Source organism: Anoplopoma fimbria, chromosome 15 (assembly GCF_027596085.1).
Source record: "Anoplopoma fimbria isolate UVic2021 breed Golden Eagle Sablefish chromosome 15, Afim_UVic_2022, whole genome shotgun sequence".
Taxonomy (NCBI): domain Eukaryota; kingdom Metazoa; phylum Chordata; class Actinopteri; order Perciformes; family Anoplopomatidae; genus Anoplopoma; species Anoplopoma fimbria.
Window position 1 is genome coordinate 13,005,115 of NC_072463.1, and position 18,416 is coordinate 13,023,530.

An 18,416-nucleotide genomic window follows, 5' to 3' on the forward strand; every position below is an offset into this window, starting at 1 on the left:
CTTTGTTTCCAGAGTAACAATCCCTGAATGAAACACCTTTAAACTATGACTTACAATTACAGTAACAGCCTCCACTCTGAACTCGTGCTGTCTGTTTCTTTATGCCAAGTTGCCTACACATCCCAGCATGCTCTGATGACTTTAAAGCTGTTTTGATAGGAGGGATAGCACCACACAGGGGTTACCAAACAACCAAAGAGAGGGGCTTTCCTGTCTAAGTAGTGCCAGGTTAAAGAGGCATGAAATGAGTCTTCCTTGCCCAACGTGGAGAAAGAAAAGAAAGGAAGAAAAGAAAGAAAGAAAGCCTTCAGAGGGCTGTTTTTCTGTCTGGTGTCTCTGCTCATTTGGCCATCGTTATGTCTGTTCACATGACCTCAGCCGTTCTGGATATCTAGTGGCAAACCACAAGACTGCCAAGTCCACTTTCCTGTGTGCCAAAGTAAGCAGCTACACAAGGGTCAAAGGAGAGGAGAGAGCGTAACAGAGAGGAGAACCACGTCAGAGCTAAAGAAGAGTCCTTGTAGAGCTAGAAAGGGTGAGGCCGCTTTGAAGGGTGAGGGTGTTTTGTGAGACCTGTTTGTGTGAAATTATGGGACCTTCACCAAAAGAGGAATTCCCTTCAGTCGTGCACACTATAGATCATAAAGAATGTGGTATGTATTCATTAAAAACAACTTTCAAAAACTCAAAAGTGTTGTAAGGCATCACACCACCAGAGGGCAGCGTTGAATGGAAGATGCGTATTGTGTGACAGCATAGTGAGTATATTATGTCGCGTTTTGTGTGTGTGTGCGTGTGTGTGTGTGTGTGTGTGTGTGTGTGTGTGTGTGTGTGTGTGTGTTACCTGTTCTGCTCAGGAGGTTTTGCCTCGCTCTGACAAAGGCCAGGATGTCAGCATCAGTCTGCTGGTCTCCAGTCAGGGGAATAGAGGCGGATGAGAGCTTGGTGGTGGAGAGGTCCCTGTAATGTAGAATGATAATATCAGCAGAAGTTCTTCAGCTTTGTATCACGAATCAGGGCTTAATATTCTTTAACTTGTGGCAATTCTTTTTTTTGATAGGTGAAGACCACCGCTGTAAAATGTTTGTAAAGTGTTTTAATCCTTTTCATTTTGAATGTGTTCAAAGATTTTGGCTGTCGTCATGCCTTGATGCCAAAATACAGACACTGTGGACTTTTTGAACATACAGCCAATCCAGTATAATATTGTGCATTCTATTACATGTTAGGAGTTCAAACTAGAGCCCTGGCTTCTAAATTGTTGTTTTTAATTTGGCCCGCAGGTGGAGCCATTTCCTCAAGTTTGCCCTGTGGGGCAAATACATGCTATTTAAAGGGTTAAATTATGAAATCAAATGAATATCTGGTAGTTATTATCAAGAAATATTTAACTCAGTGAATATGGAAAACAATATTGATATACAATCCTATGGCGGTTTATTGTCCTCTAAGGACATCAGATCAACCTTTTATAACTGAGGCACAAGAAAGAAGGCAACAGCTGAACGACCTTAACAGGTAACAGCTCCTCATATTACGGAGCCTCTGTAAAAAAAATTAACAATAGCATCTCTGTGCTAAAAGTGGTTTCTGGAGTGACCAACAAAGGCGTATATGTTATTCACTGAGTGTTTTACTGTAGTTGTAAAACGGTAGTTCCAGCAGCAGCGTTCGAGCGAGACCCCTGGTCTTTGATTGGTTAGAAGAGTTTGGAGACATTACTTCACAGAGAAATAAAAAGTTATGGCTGTGTTAGTAAGTGCAGAGAAAACACACCGCACGGCTATAAAACCTACAGGTCCGGGCTGTATGTATAGACTTAAGAGCTAATGCAAACATGTGGGGTATACTACAGCATGGATTGTGCCTAGACTATGTAAATGTGACATAGTGGTGAACATACACAAGGTGAACATGTTTACAGATGCCTTATCTAATGATGAGAGACCCCAGTGAAGTTATTCACCTCTGAACTGTAAACCTTAATCACGAGGTTCTGTTTAGCATGTTGAATGAGCTGGTTAGAAAAAGGCCCAGAGAGCTACAACTTTGTTCAATATATAGGTGCTATAATTTCATTAAAAAACAAATCTGCTGTTTTCAAAGCCGTCCGGTATTTTTCAACAGGCCTTGCAGGCCCTCCATGTACCTCCACTCAGATGAAGGAGTGAAGTCAGTCGCCCTCCGGTCCGTGGACTCATCGTGTCCTGCAGGGACAGCTGCAGAGGGGGGGACGCTTTTAGGGACGAACCTTCTGAAATGAGAGGAAACGTAAGAACTTGTTATTTTATGATGGCGAGTGTGACATGAGGTATTTATGTGTATTAGTGAAGCTAGGCTGACCTGAGGTCTTGAACAGCGATGGAACAGTCCGGTTTTGGTTCCGGGTCGGCTGGAGACTCCCTCTCACTGCTGCTCAGACCAGGTGAACTGTGTAACAAGTTATGAGAGCATTTTGTTAATATTTTGAGCAATACGGCATATGAAACTCATCTAGTGGGTCTACAGTGGGAACTCACTGCATCTCACTGGTCTCTCTTTGATGTCATCATGTACATGTGCTCGTCTTATCCACAAGAGGGAGCGACAGTGCTACGTAGCTGACACCGTAACATTTTATGCTCACTGGGTTTCTGCAGGTTCAAGTTAAATTATGGATCTTGACGACCACTTTAATATCACACAGAATGTGATTTAATCCCCGTTTCTATATGAAAGTATGATGGAAACCAGTAGGGACGATATGGACTAGATGATTTATCATTATTATATCACATTCATTTCCCAGAAGTATATAACAGTAATTCCAGATGATATCATTTATAATATTAATGCAAGCTGGACCCATATACTTAGAAGAAAATGGATAGATGAATTCATTCAAGCTCAGTTTATCGACAACAAGCTTTCTAGCTACTGTAGCGACAGAGTCACAGGTCTGACGGTGGTGACTGAACCCAACAGAAAGGATGAAGCAGCCTCCTGCATGGACATGCTGTCACAACAATCCAACTTGTAGTTTTACAGGTTTGTAACATCTCCTTGCGGCCCACAAAGCCAAATAATCAGCAGATGCTCCGCCCAGAATGAGACAGAATTTATCTATTAATGTCAGTTTTTTTAGAGACGACATGGGCCAACATGTTTTGATTAAGAGGAGTTAGAGTCAATGACCCCCCCCCCCAGCAGGTTGTTAATCAATCAATCAATCAATCAATCAATCAATCAATCAATCAATCAATCAATCAATCAATCAATCAATCAATCAATCAATCAATCAATCAATCAATCAAGTGTTATTCAAGCACAGATGGTGAAAGAGTAAAAACAGCATGAAGGAATTGAGCTGAAGATGAGTAAGCGAGGGGAAGATGTTTCTCCTTGTTACTTTCTGTGTGTAACCAAGCGGCTCAGTAGACACTCAAAATGAATGCTTAGTGATGACCACTACATCTACATTTACATCTGTTAGGGGGGAATGGAAGGATGGACAAATAACAATAAGTCATCATCATCACAATGTGTCTCACCGAAATCCTGGAGTGCTAGGCGAAGACGGCCGCAAGGTTCCGCGTAGCGACCCTGCATGACATCTGGATGGGTTCTCTGACTCCTAGTTACAATCATTGAGAAACCATGGACTATTTTAAAAACATCATTCCATACTGGTGACAGTTAAACACAATGGGGCCATGTGTAACTTACAGCTGGAGGGAACAGAAGACCTCCAGGTATTTAGTGTTGTCTTGCTCCATTTCTTGCTCAAAGTTTGATCAATTGCATGTGTACTGGTTTCCAAAAACAGAACAATAAACGGATGAACACAGCTGTAAAAAGGGCCTGTTTCCTGCTTGGAACATCCAAAACTGCACATGTAAGGTCTGTCTGTCTGTCTGTCTGTCTGTCAGACTTCCTCTTCTTTCCAGTGATAAATTCCCAAAACCTTGCTCAGATGGGAGTGAGATATTGCTCTCCATTCATAGGAGAAGTGTAAAAAACGCCAGCAGTGTCTGCAGGTCAGATGTTGCTGCTTAACATCTTTTTGTGGTTCATTTCTCAAATGTGCACAACAGCCATCAAAGCCAAGCAAAGTGTGTGAGAGATCAGAGACTTAGTTCTCCGTATGTGTTCTTAGTTGGGGAATTTTTCATCTTTCTCTCCACGCTTTTGCAAATAGTTGTCAGTCTCTTAAAGGGATAGTTCGGATATTTAGAAGCAGGGTTGAATGAGGTACTTATCCATAGTCAGTGTTTTACCTACAGCAGATGGCCACAGACAGGAGTACTAGCAACGGAGAAAAGTAATGTCCTGCTGTGGACAGGGGCAGCAGCAGCATGTATTTTAGAAACCTAAATGAGACAATATAAGCTTAAGTGTACGCTGATTTTAGAATATTTTCACCACTTTCCCTTAAAGTCAGATATGCTTGTCCTACGAGGAACTGAAGCTGATATCTATGCTCTCTTCAAAACCACAAGACTCCTTTCACAAAAACAGTTTCTAGTTAGTTTGTGTTATTGTGTGACTTTAATGAATCAGAACCATAGATTGTATTCAAGAAGTGGACATAGTCAATGTGACAAAGCCTTGAGTTCGACGTTTTGGCCGTCGCCATCTTGGATTACGGCCGTCGCCATCTTGGCTTTTTTGCAACCAGTGAACAGGAGTGACAGGAAGAATGCAGGTTTAAGACACTTCCACATCTTTCATTGACTGAAACAGAGGTTGCCCCCCCTGATCAGAACTAACCAAAGTCACACAATAACACAAACAAACCGCTAGACTCTAGCGGTTTGTTTGTTTTATTGTGTGACGGCTAGAGGCAGCGGTAGACCAGCAGCTCTCTTGTTCTGGGAGGTAAAATTACTGTTTTTGTCGAAGGAGTCTAGTGGCTTTAAAGGGAGCATAGATAACGGCTTATCTATATTTAGGGGTCTAACATTTGTCCACAGCTGGAGACTCCTGTCTGTTTCCCCATCTTCAGTAGGTAATACACTGACAATGGAGGAGTACCTCAATCAACAACACTTCAGAACATCAGGACCATCTCAAGCATTTGAGCACAAACACAAAATTGTTATTTAGGACTGAAATAAATGCTGACTCACTCCTTATCCCCCGCTGTGTTGCTGAGAAACCTCATGAACATGTTGTCCTTGTTAGGACTCAGCTGGGACTGTATTGATGCTGTTGCTGTGTTGCCTCTCTAAGCTGCTCTCCAGGCCCTTGTTACAGGTCACATGGAATTCTGTAAAAACGAGTTCCAGTGTACTTTTCCTCCTACACATCTTCCCACCAGGGCCCATCAGCATGATGCTCAACAGAGGCAGCAAGGGTCACACTGGTGCCGTAAAAGCCTCCAGAGCTGGAGACACATGCCGATCAGCTTACACACAAACGCTAGCGTGTCCATGGAGGCCAATATCCAGAAAGCACACAAAAGAAACCATCCATAAATACGGACACCGCCTTTCTGGCTAATTTCAGGAGACGTATCTTTGACACTGTAGCCGTCATGCTTACAGAAGCTTTATGTGGTGTTGTCACATAGATAGGTGGAGAAAAGTAAGGTCAGTCACCTGCACGCTGGAAGCCTCCTGGCTCCACCATTTGTGGAAGTCTCTCTGGAGCTTGACCTTCGACCTCTCCAACAACAGCTGCAGGTGCTCAATCTCTGTCCTCAGTGCTTTGAGACAACCAATGGTGCTCTTGTAACTGATGGGGGATATTAGCAGCACCAGATTAATCTTATGTCCATGTTACACAGCATCTGCTGTGTCTAATCAATCTGAGCAGTGTCTTGGGAGACGCTATATAACGTTTGGTATGTAATACATTGAAATTAACTTTCACTACACTCACGCCTTTTTCTCTTGCTCTATGTGTTTGCACAGGTTTTCTTCCACCGGGTCAACCTCCTCCTCGACCTCTGGGCGATTCTCTGTTACACCTATGGTAGAATTGGAAGGACACAAGGACGGCAAATGTTTTAAAGGCAGAAAGACATACTGTAGATAAAATCACAAATACAGTTATAATGTTCTCTTCTTTTGTGGTAGTCCAGAAGCTAGTAATCGTGCGTAGCGTATAAGCGAGTGTGTTTCCTTCAAAGAGGACACTTTAAGTACTTGGCCCTGGATAACAGAGGCCAAGTGTTCTCTGATGCGGGACTGGAAATAACAAGAAAAGCCTTTGGCGCCTGAACTAGAGGGAGATGTTTGTGTGCTTTGCAACCAGATTTCCTCATCAAAGCATTTATGTCACTGATCAAAATGGTCAGAAAAGAGCAAAATGAGGGAGTCTTGGAGTTGTGACGCCCATTCTTTGGTCACTAAGCCTTCAGTCAGCGAGGACTACTGCAAAGGCTTTGAAGTGGGCACCGCTGCACACACAGTGCAGGAGCACCCACGATGAGTTGGCAGAGTTTACAGCCACACTCTGGAGGGAGCTCAATATCAAAAAGATGACAAACAAAGTTTTAATTTATGACAAATTGTCTGAATTAGAAGTCAGAGTGTAAGCCTGAGTTCTCACGTTATTCCAAGATCTGCAGATGTTTGGATATTTTTTGCATTATGTTAAGTTTAATTGCTTCAAGCGTCCGTGCATTGTTTAGCTGTCGGTGTGGGTAGATGGAGTTGGATATTTTGCTGCTCTTCTACAGACACACAGCTACATTCGTGCTGTGGGAATATCCATTGTTGATTTGATCTTACCAAGGGCCGCCCTCTGCCTCCTCTGCAAAGCTAACTGCTTCTTCAGCTCATCTGAGAAAAGACAACTTAGATTATAGCAAACATTTAAACTCTTCTTTTTCACATTAGTACATGAGTAAAAGATCTAAAAAATATTTTGTTAGAGTAGAACACTCAAAACTAACCAATCAAACTCCTCAACTTTGTTCTCTACATTATATTAGAACTATCTTTGCTTGCCTTAGAATACTATTTAGAGTTTACATTTAACACTACCAATAAGCCCCTGTTTAAATAAAAACCTTAAGGATTTTTGTAACAAAGTGTTGTTTCTGAAGGGACATACATCAGAGGACATTAAATGATTTATTGTAAGTGTTCCTAACCAAACCACAGTTCAGGACTGCCGAAGTGTTCTCATACAGATCCCATATCACTTACTACTGAATATGCAAAAGCTCAGTGCCATTACCACGTGTAATGATAAAAGACTGTAAGGTAAATGTTGATTTATATGCATATGGGAAATTGTTGGAAAGTGGGAAATTAACTTCAAAGTGCTGAAAGTTTCTCTTCGAGTTCAGATCAGACAATTGTCCTCTACGATGGCACTGACGGCAACAACGCCATGAAGCAGTCTGACCTGTAAATGTAACAGCACTGTTCTTCACGCTGGTTTAATGGTGCGACTTAAGACTTGGTTAAGTGAGTTCCACCATTCAGCAGAGCTCTCATCACTACAGGCAGTCAGCAACAAAGTGTTCTGTATACTGATATTTATAATTGTTAAAGGTCGGGCTGGTAATCGTCTTGGGAAAATTACATCCCAATAGCAATCAATAAATCAAATGCTGACTAAAAATAAGTATCTACGGCTGTCCCAGGATTGTGTATATATGTAACCATGTTCGTTGTTTACGTTCATTGCATAGACTTTATATAGGAAGTTGACGTAGTGAAGTCACCCATTGGTTTGTGGTTTGCCGTTTTGAAGCCTTGAGTTCGGCATTTTTGCCATCGCCATCTTGGATTACAGCTGTTGCTATGTTGTTGTTTTTTTGCAACCAATCAACATAAATGACCATATTTGGGATCCGGTAGCCGCAGCAACCTGTTAATCACAGTAAGCCCGCACTAAACCATGCTCCGCTTTATGGTCTAATTGACTCTAAATGGACCATCATTTTGTAAATGAACATCATGCTGTATTGAAGAAGACTTGAACATAGCAATTGAGACCATAAACTCATGTTTACAATGTTTACTGAGGTAATAAATCAAGAGAGAAGTAGAGTCATTTTCTCATAGACTTCTACACAACCTGATTTATTTTTTCAACCAGAGGAGTCACCCCCTGCTAGTCAGTAGAGAGAATGCAAGTTTTAAGACACTTCCACGTTCACATTCACTCTGCAGAACCGGAGGTTTCCGCCTGGTTCATTCGGATCATTTTGGTGGAGTGGCTCTAGAGGGAGGCCTGAAGGTACGGCCATCAGTGTCGCCAACTTTCTCGCTAGATGTAGAGACTTTTGGAGCTCGTGCTGCTGGCTACTTTCGTTGTGAAAGAGTTGGCAAAAGTGGGCTGGGTTTTTAGGTAGGATGATTTTGAAAAGTCTGGAGTATCCTTGCTGGTCTCTTTACATTATTAACCCTAGCTTTAGGAAAATGACAAAAGAGCAGAACGGGATTAACTTCTTGTTCAAATCCAGCTGATCCAAAACTGTTTTTACATACAGTAGGTTGTCTTGTCCAAAAAAGTACATCCAACCTAATTGATATGAGGCCCATGGCGTTATCGAATATTGGGTCTTATAACCATCTATATCAAACAAATAGTTACCACTTTAAACACAAACAAATATCATACAAATCTTGATACAGATCCCTTAGATTTGTTTTCTAAGGCATTGTGATCAAGATACATACATGGGAGCAGGATTTAGTATTGTACATCCATAAAGGCAGCGCAGTGACAAGAGATCCTCTTAGACACTAGCGTGGGTTAAGCTCCAGACACACTGGACCCAACGATCTTTGTAAAGCTCCCTCCAGAGCCACAGAACACATCATACAGCAGGCGTAGCTGTGATCTTTGTCCACAAGGGTGATGTTACGTCAAACGCTTCAGCTGTCTTTTGAGTTGTCTTTACACAAACACATTATTAATTCACAGTTCCTGCATTGATGAACTTGTCGTAGAGTTGTTTGCAGAAGATCATCATCCTTAATTTAAGACAGAACTGTGGCAGAGGGACACACTTCCACAGTCAGAGAGAACTCGTGTGACTCCAGTGAAGCAGAAAGCGATGGAGGCGTGTTGGGTCTCTGCCTGTGCTGTAGCAGTGATACCGGCTCTACATATGGGTAAGTCATTTGTGTCTGCTCTTCTGTTTCGCTGTGTCTCTTCCCTCTAATTGACGTAGTTAATTGCCCCATTGAAGATATTGAATTTGTGAGGCGACGCTCCAGCGGCAAAGGACGGCTGTAAAGTAAATGGACTGAAGCATAAAGCATAGGCCATATTTGAGGCCTCCACACTAAATCTGCGATACATTTACTATTAGACAAAGAAATCCTCATTGATAGTGTGTTAAGTGAATGCCCAGGATAACTATATGAGGCAGACTAAAAGATAAAAGAGACATTGAATGGCAGTTCTGCATGCGGTGAGTTTCCATTACAATCCCTCAGGTCTTATATGCACACGTAGACGGTGCGGTGCTGTAGCTCTGTCTGTAACACGATCCTGTCGCCAATCTAAAAGCCCACTGTCCAAGCTCTGAAAACGAGAAATCCAGATGAAGTGTTGTTGGCAAAAAAAAAAAAAAAGGGGGTGTGTGTTGGGGGGAGCTACCTTTTCATGCAACACCTCTCATGGTGCCATAAAACAGTTGGATGAGAGCTGTCGCTTTGACAAAGAGAAGATAAAGACCCTGAGAGCATTTAAGACTAACATCAGTCCTGCTAAGGTGACCTTGAGTAAAGTGCAATCCTTATAGAGATCCTGGGATGAGTAAAGCGTAACAAAGTTATTACTCCAGACTTCAGGCTGCGTTTTATGTAAACTCCCAGCATTTCCCTGATTCGTGTTTTTGAAAACTGTTTGCAATCTGCCCATGACAGACCAGCTCATCTTTCAAAAACTCTTGACACGCTCCTCTTTAAATGTAGACCACACTACTAGGGGTTTCTAGCAGACCGGAGATGTGAATGGATGATGTGAAACGTTACAAATGACACGCAGGGACAAGTTGTGCCCACGATGACACTGTTATTCCTGATGCCTAGTAGTGAGCATGAACCAGGGTTTGGGAACCCCTCAGAAAAGCCCTGTGTTTTCACATAAGGTATGCAGTTAAAGAGAATATAAATGAGCTGCGACGCCCTGTGGCTTTTACATTGTGGTCAGATGGGTGGGCAGCCCCAGTCTCCCGACGGACACCACTTTCTCAAACATGATCCATAACTAGGTCCCTTCTTTCACAATATACATAAAAGGATTAGGTAATATTCATTCCTAGAGTTTGCCATGCTGACAGGGTGAAGGAGTGCAGGGAGCACATAACAGTGCAGACTGTTCTCATTCACTGTTTTAAAACACACCAGCAGAGGCAAAGTATGGCTCGCCACAATAATCACACTTTTATTTCTGCGGTCGGGAGGCGTGTTCCTGGGTTTCAGGCGGGGAAGACATTCTTTGAAACCTGGGTCAACATGTCACAGCAGTCACAGGACTACTGAGTGAATGCAGGTACTCTCTGGCTCAAATTCGTTGCCAAAAGTTAATCTATCAACAAGTCGGCCACACTTCACGGTGGTCAAATGGCCGGCAGCTCACTGAGCTTGGAGTGGCAGCCTCACCTTTCCAAAGACATTGCGTGGCAGCTTGACGCACTTCGCTGCTGTGTTTTTTGGCATTATACCTAAAAAAAGTAATGCGCTGTAATTAGTACATTTCCCACATAATCATGAGCCAGGACGCACAAGGCGGCTATTATGGAAGTCATGACACGTAGTATAAAGATTCCTTGTATGGGGGAGGTCGGGCATGCAGATGGGTCAAATTCAAAAGACCATCCCTTATGAAACCAAAAATCAACAGTGACTGATTCTAACTAACTTGTTACGCAACTTGTGTAGCTGAGTAACACCACATGCACATACTTATTTCAACCAAACCACAATCTTTTCCTAAACCTAAGCAGGTAGTGTCGTTGTCTAAACAGGTTCTGCACCGCAGGGATTTCTGCGGAATTACTGATTGCCCATGTTGTTTGACATTTGTAAGAGAATGCATGGAACTAATAAAATAACTTTTCGTAAGGTATCATAAGAACTGCAACATAAAAGAACACATGGGCCCAGATCAACCCATGTGGCTTAAATAAGTCTTGGCATGAACTGAAGTTATTTTAAGACCCTAGGCCAAGCAATCACATCTATATTTATCAGGATCATGATACAATTAGATGTGATAACATCACAAGGCAGGTATATAGTATTCTGTCTGGCAGTGGCTGTAAAAAACAAATTATTGTCACAGGACATCCTGTCGGAGCTCAAAGATTTCAACAGTATTTCTGACCTTTGATGACAAGAGAAATTCCACAAATTTGCATACGTGTCAAGTAATAGCGGCTTGTGGTGTGCTCATTGCAATACGTCATTACACTGGAGTGCTCCGATCCCCGATTCCAGGACAAGACTGGCTCAACACCACAACCTCTTCCAAACCATGCAGGGTTTCCCCCCACATCGTCAGGAGACGTGCCGTCGTCTTTAAGGACTGGTGTCGAGCTACAAGCCTCAATAAATATTTGGTGATTTTTGTGGCCCGGTGGTTAAATGTGATATGCCGCACTCTACCACAGCGATCTCAAGATCCAAGGATCATACATACTATCCAGCTTCTCAATATCTGGGTGGGCGTTGATTCAAGCCTACACTAAGTACGAACACACAAAGTAATTTGCACCGTTCGTACAGTTAGCGACTATAACATACAATAACAGAACGATTCAGAAACCACTTTGATTGAGCAGCTCATCATTAGCACTACAACTAGTCAGGTAAAATCCAGTGGCCATTGGTTACAAAGACCACATGCAATGCAGAAATCAAGTAACGTTCGCCCTGCTATAATCCTCCTCCAGTGCTTTGGTGGAACGATCCTCTTGGCAATGACATACGTTTTAGGCTCCAATAGACCTTCCTTGAAATCTATCGGAAAGTCTTTGGGTCACTTCAGAAAAGGTGAGCAGTTACCAGATGCTTCATCTTGGACTGTGCTCATAAATCCCCCCACATCTGGCAGAGAAATCCAAAGATGTCTGTTCATTTCCAGCTGCCCTACACCTTTCATGAGGTAGAAGATGTGCATCGCTGATCCCTCTGAATAAATATATATCCTTGCACTTTTTGGACCTAAGGGCTTGGAACGTATATGCTCCTCCATTGGGATCGGATTCCAGAGTAATTTGCAGTGGCCAAGAACAATGCTGTAAACCCTGCTACTGACCCTCATGCTGGGTACATCCATCAGAAAAATGCCGCACTAGGCTTTTGTCTATATTATGCGGAATGTTTCCATGTTCTACATTAACCATGAGACGCAGGTAGTGTAAAATTTCCAAGAAGGGCTTCCAAGATGGCAAGGAAGCACACTGAGCTAAACATTATGGTGCTACTTTCCATCCAGAAGAGGCAACCACCTTCCACTATAAACACTGTCTCTCATCTAGGAAGAATGCAGCCCTGTGCACCTATCAATGTAATAATATCTGACAGTGTCAAGATGTTTTTTGGGTATCTTTCCAAATGTGAATAAGTTGAAGGATTCAAATGTTAAATCCTATCCTAAAAACACACATTCATTCAGTAAATCCAATTTCTAAATACTACACCCACACAGCGATGATGTCTGCAGAACACATCTGAAGAGTTAATATTCAACATGATGTCTTAGCGTGATGTATGACATGTCTGATATACGGCTGTGTCAGCACCTCAAAGACTGAATGCTGAGAAAAAATTAAAAATTCCAAGGGTGATAAGTGTATGCTGGCATGAATGAGGGTAATAGCCCAAAGCTACCAAACCACCAAGCGTGATCTGAGGCAGCAATGATGCCAGGCACTGGTGTGAGGCAAACCTATCCATTTCAATGGCATGTGAAATGAGCCACAAACACACACAGTCCAGGGAAATTCATAAATGTAGCTTGGGATAGTAAATGCAAACCAGATTGAGCCCCAACAGCACATTTTTAACTGCCTTGAGTTTACTGGAAAATGAAACCAAAGGGCAGTGAAATCATTCAAACATATTGAAACCGGTGGTGACAGGTCTTGTCTTTAAGTAGCCCTGTGTAACTCATTATGATATACTGAATAAAGTTTTGTACTGGGATTCAAGTCCAACCATGATGAGGCATTTTCTTTATCTTTTGAAACTTACTAACAAATCAACAAAACAATAAACGGACACATACTTTAGTGGTGGAAGTAAAGAATTTACTCCTGTTACTTAACAACATAGTTTTTTGTGTACTTGTACTTAGTACTCAGTAATTCTTCTTTTTAAGTATTTTTAAGTCTAAGTCAAGTCATTTTTTTATATAATATATTTATTCATGTAGCCCAATATCACAAATTTGCCTAACTTTTTGTCTCCCCCCTCTGGCAGTGATAAATACAGAAACACGATTGACGGCAGGCTCATGACTGCAAGTAGAAATCGGCTGTTCCGTATTTTACAAATGACATCCTGTCCGAGAGCGTTAATGTGACGATAGTGTCTGCCTCTCCAACGGGGAACAAATACACCAATGTTGATCCGTGTTGGTCCTCACTGTCTATCACTCTCCTGTTTTTACACAGATTCTCCCGCTGACTGCTGACCGTTTTTTTAGAATGGACCATCCACTCCAGAAACTTTTATTGAATGATTCTTAGCTTCTGCAACAATCCTGGCAGCTTCTGCGTCGCTATGGTCTCTCACCGATTCCTGACCCCCTCAAGCTTTTGCTGTATGACGTTAGACGCCTCTCAACTCCTGTTCACTGCAAATTACAGAGAGCTTTCCCTGTCAGCGATAGGCTGCTGGTGTGTCTTTGGCTGCAGGGGGGAAGAGTTCCATAGAGAGCCATGTCTAGAGCAGCCCAGTCTCATCACCAGGTGGGTCAAATACCCACGTTTGGTCGTGGCCCTCGGTTTCTGATACCGGCACACAACTTTAGCGTCTGTATGAGACAAAACAAAGGTACTTATTTTAACCCAAACTGCAATCTTCAGAAAGATTTTGTTGCCTCAACCTAATTGACGCCAAAGGATCTGAACATGAGTCAGTATGTGACTAGATGGGAATGAGAACGGGATGTGTAGAAATGTGTTACTCTGCACGCAGCTGACACTAGCTGAAAATATGTTCTGTTATGTCACGTTCCTTGGTGGTGTGCAAGGAGTTGCGAGGGCGGTGGTTGGTCATGGGCCAGGCTTAGAGGTTTGTAAACAGTACAGAAGATGCACAACAATGCAATAAAGTTAAGTATGACTTCAGCATGGGTAATGGTTAAGGTTACAGTTATTGTTCTTGGGATAGGCTAACAAAAGTTACATCTACCTTAATTCATGACAGCTTTAATGATTTAAATCAAAACACACACACACACACACACACACACACACACACACACACACACACACACACACACACACACACACACACACACACACACACACACACACACACACTGTTTTGTGACCAACAGTTGCATTCTGGGTCTCAACTTAGACAGGTGTGTACAATTACACAGTATTTTTACTTGAGTAAAATAGTCTATTACTCTTTTAACCCAGGCTGATGGACTATCCGTGGTGTCAAAGTGTTGACTCACAGTAGTACATACATATATCTAGGTTTCAAAACAGAGACTTAACCTTCATAATCACTCAGCATTGACTGGAGCTAGGTTTTAGGCCAGGTCTCACTGTGGCATAGTAAAGCTGCCTGTCAAAGACAGTGCTGAGAGGAACACAGGGGTGTGCTTATAGAGCCGTCATAAAACAGCCTGAGCCAGGCTAGTAAAGAGCACCGGTTGGAAAGGCTACGGTAGGTGGGTGGAAATCAGAACGCCTCTTGGTCCTGGAAAAGTTCAGGAATGTGCTGAGCGACATTTCTCCGCTTCGGGGAAACAGAACCCCAACAGAGATGTGTTCTGTGATTTGTGTTTTGCCAGGTTGGTAGTCTTCTGTCTTTTGGGCCCAGAGAACGTTGTGTGTTTTGGGTTCTTTATGGCTCACACCATAGCCTCTGTTTGCCATTTGGATAAAGATAATGATGAAATTTAGAATGTTTTCAAAGCTCCTAATTGTAATGCGATTACCGAAAGAGCGACTTACATCTGTTGAGAGGACTTACTTATTCGGTTTCTGGCCTCATTCAGTTTCTGCCCAATTCTCCTGGCCTCGGCTGACCTGTTCAAAAGAATGCAGGTGTTAATGGCCAATTGTAGCAAAAAAATTATAATCGAATGAATTGAATGTGGTAAAGTAACTATAAGCATGCCCACTAAAAAATGTTTTTTCAATTTGCAGGCAATAAAGAATTAAATAGTATTACTAGTAAAGTATTGCATACAACATGTATTAAATCTCTTTTGGCATGTCATCCAAAACACATAAAACAGCTGCTCACTATATAGAAGTCGTCAAAGGTTTGTCTCGGTTTCCAGACAAAATCAACACATTTTGAAAATGCACCTCTGCAGGTGCCAATAGTCCTAATGGAAATGACACATAGCCAATTATAAGTTCTTCCCAATGGCAAAAAGTACAGCACTTTAATATTTTATAGACATCTCTCACTGTTACGCTTCAAATTTATTTGTGGTTTCACTCAGGCATACGACTTTTAATATTGTATTATAATGCCCATAGTTTTAATACATTATAATATCTGTTACAATGCATTTTACAATGTTTTGTTTGTTATTCTTGGATTGATTTGATTCTATCACTTGAACCATTATAACAGTGAATTTATTATAAAAAGATTTTAATCTATTACAAGAATGAAAATGATAATACTGCACTTTTTTCCAAAGGAGCATAGTGTGAGTGACCAGCAATTATGAATAATAAATAAAAATGAATGAAATTACTTATTAGTCATTATGAAATGCTTTACAATGTGTTATATTATTGTTTTGAGGCATTATGAATATTTATGAGTACTTATAACGTTAATTATACAGCTCTTTATGAAGATTATTGAATATATAAGGATGTGATTGTATCAAAAATGTCATACAACTTGTCCTGTAGGTCACTAACCTTTGTTTCAGTAGCTCCTTGTTGTCCTCAATGGTCTGATGGTCCTCATGGTCCCTTATGAAGGTCTCAAAGGCCTCTTGCTTTCCCATAGACAGCTGTGGACCTGAGAGAAAAAGATCCATCACTAAGACATAAGCTGTTTTCTGATAATCAGCAGCTACTGTTCATATACCTACCGTACATAGTACCATCCTATCAAGATGTAAGTAGCTTCTCGTGCTACTGAAATAAATGTACCTACTAAAGGATGTTTTGTCAATTCTTGCTGTGCAGATTTGAACAGTCAGACCTGAGCTATACGGGTTCCCACATCCACAGGTACTCCACTCCAATCTGGCATCCAGATGCTAACTAGAGCCCCATTGATACAGTTGACCTCCCACCTATCACTAATCACACAACTGAGGGCCTATTAGCCAGTCATTCACTGCTTAAAGAGAACATAAACACAAATATAAACAGCATATTGTGAGCATGTCAGCAGATGGCCCCCACATAACTTTGGCAACTTGCCACATGTAAGGAAACTACATCATTTTAGACCTAACATCCTGCTGATTGTTTTTTCTTTTTTTTTTATAGGCTTGTAAGATTATTTAATGAGCATTTTTCTTAAAGTGCTCTACATCTGCTTCAAATACTTTTACCAACGGAGAAAACCAAAACACAACAGTTCACACTGAGTGAAATCAGATTTGATTGAAAATGACTTCATTCACAGATCTAAATTCTGGCAATATTTTAAACTTAAACACACACTAGCACAGGTCTTTGGCTCACCCAGAAATATCCTTCAAAATTCTAATAATTTTGCTGGCATCACTATGGTATATGCAGCAGGCCACGAAGTTTAATTCAATTATTTAAAGATCTTTGATCAGGCCAAAACAGTACGCTCTAAAGAAAGACTGGGAAACGGACGTGGACCTTTAACTGAGTGTTGGGAATGTGAAGAAACTCTAAGAAAATGTCAAGGTCAATTTCATAGTCCAGGTCTTCAGTGGAGTGCTGGAGTTATCAGGCCCCAGACTCAGTGGGCATTTTATTTCATGCCCTGTGGAAGTGATGAGTGCTCCTAGACTTTTTTAAAGGGGGTTAGGTTTAAATAAAGGGGTGGAAGGTAGGGAATCAATCTTTACAGGACTGGTTTACTAGAATTGGTAAAAAAGCGTCTTATGACCAGATGTCTTATAAAAGTACTGATAAGTGGGATAAATATGTCAAAAAAAATGGGGAAAATGTTTATACCCAGAGTTTGGGTAACAGGGATCATTTCTTTAAATTTATATTTTTCATGTTTTGTTTTCATCAGCTCCAGCCCTCGTGACCCTGTAAAGGATAAGTGGTTGAAGATAATGGATGGATGGATTTATTGTTTTTTTCTTTGTCATTTGAAAAGAGTTATGTGAGGTTTGTTTTTCATCTTTTGTATGTATAATGTTAAGGTTAAAAAAATGTGAAAAATTAAATAAAACACAAATCATAAAAACAGAAAATGACTATATTTGCCGTTCACATTGTGTTAAGAAGGGGAAAGGAAAAAGAAGACATGAAGCCAAATGTGTAAGGCGACACATAAAGAACAACATTTCATACGGCTGAATACATTTCACAGCATATATTTTGACATGTCACAGAGAAAAGCACAGGTGTAACTAATAACATTAATAACCAGAAGGGCACTTTGAGAGCACAGACCTCCGCCAAGGCCAGATGCCAAATATCTCCAAAATAAAATGGGTTCTTCCTTGGCCCATGCTACATTCCTCTAACATCTTTGTTCCCATCAAGTGTCCTATTCCAGTTAACCATCACTTACAATACCAGGGCCTCGGCAGTCAAATGCCTGCAGTGAAAAATACCTATTTGCTCCCAAAGGAGACCAAAATGATATGTGGACACTGAATCATGTTGGCAGGTAATGATTAAGAGCTGCTACATGTAGCGTAGCGTAATCAGTCATTATTGTCGTTTGTCACTTTTCACCTTCTCAAATACATGACGTTGCTTTTGTGGTGATACATTCACTCCAAGAAGTTTGGCCGTGCATTCTAGTTCATTCTAGATAAATCTATCAAAGCTCTCACTCTCAACCCAAGAAATCAAATTTATAGCAACAAGGTCTGTGCTTCCAACAAACCAACATTTTTCCCTGTATTTAAGACTGCACTGGATTGTGTATGGCCGACAATTATAATAGAAAACATACAAACCAGCATTATTGAGTAAGATTACAGTGGAAAACCCAAAACTTCACAATGATCTCCAAATACCCCTTCTTGTTAAATTGTGTGGACCTTTGCGACGAAGCTGTTCCAACCAAAGACGTACACAGGACAGTAACTCATACGAGATTCATGTCAGGACAGTCAGGAATTTTTGTTTCTTT

The 18,416-nt window shown here is 41.3% G+C and overlaps 1 protein-coding gene across 1 annotated transcript in view; it reads right to left on the reverse strand.

Annotated features, from left to right (window-relative positions):
- Window positions 1-18,416, reverse strand: part of kif6 (kinesin family member 6) — a 58,359-nt gene that overhangs the window by 856 nt on the left and 39,087 nt on the right. Inside the window, exons 14-22 of the mRNA XM_054614482.1 lie at window positions 16,028-16,130; window positions 15,114-15,169; window positions 6,717-6,767; window positions 5,863-5,950; window positions 5,580-5,715; window positions 3,531-3,613; window positions 2,344-2,430; window positions 2,150-2,254; window positions 845-960 (exon numbers count right to left, since the gene is read on the reverse strand). Coding sequence (XP_054470457.1) covers window positions 845-960; window positions 2,150-2,254; window positions 2,344-2,430; window positions 3,531-3,613; window positions 5,580-5,715; window positions 5,863-5,950; window positions 6,717-6,767; window positions 15,114-15,169; window positions 16,028-16,130 — 825 coding nt within the window. The remainder of the gene's footprint in view (window positions 1-844; window positions 961-2,149; window positions 2,255-2,343; window positions 2,431-3,530; window positions 3,614-5,579; window positions 5,716-5,862; window positions 5,951-6,716; window positions 6,768-15,113; window positions 15,170-16,027; window positions 16,131-18,416) is intronic.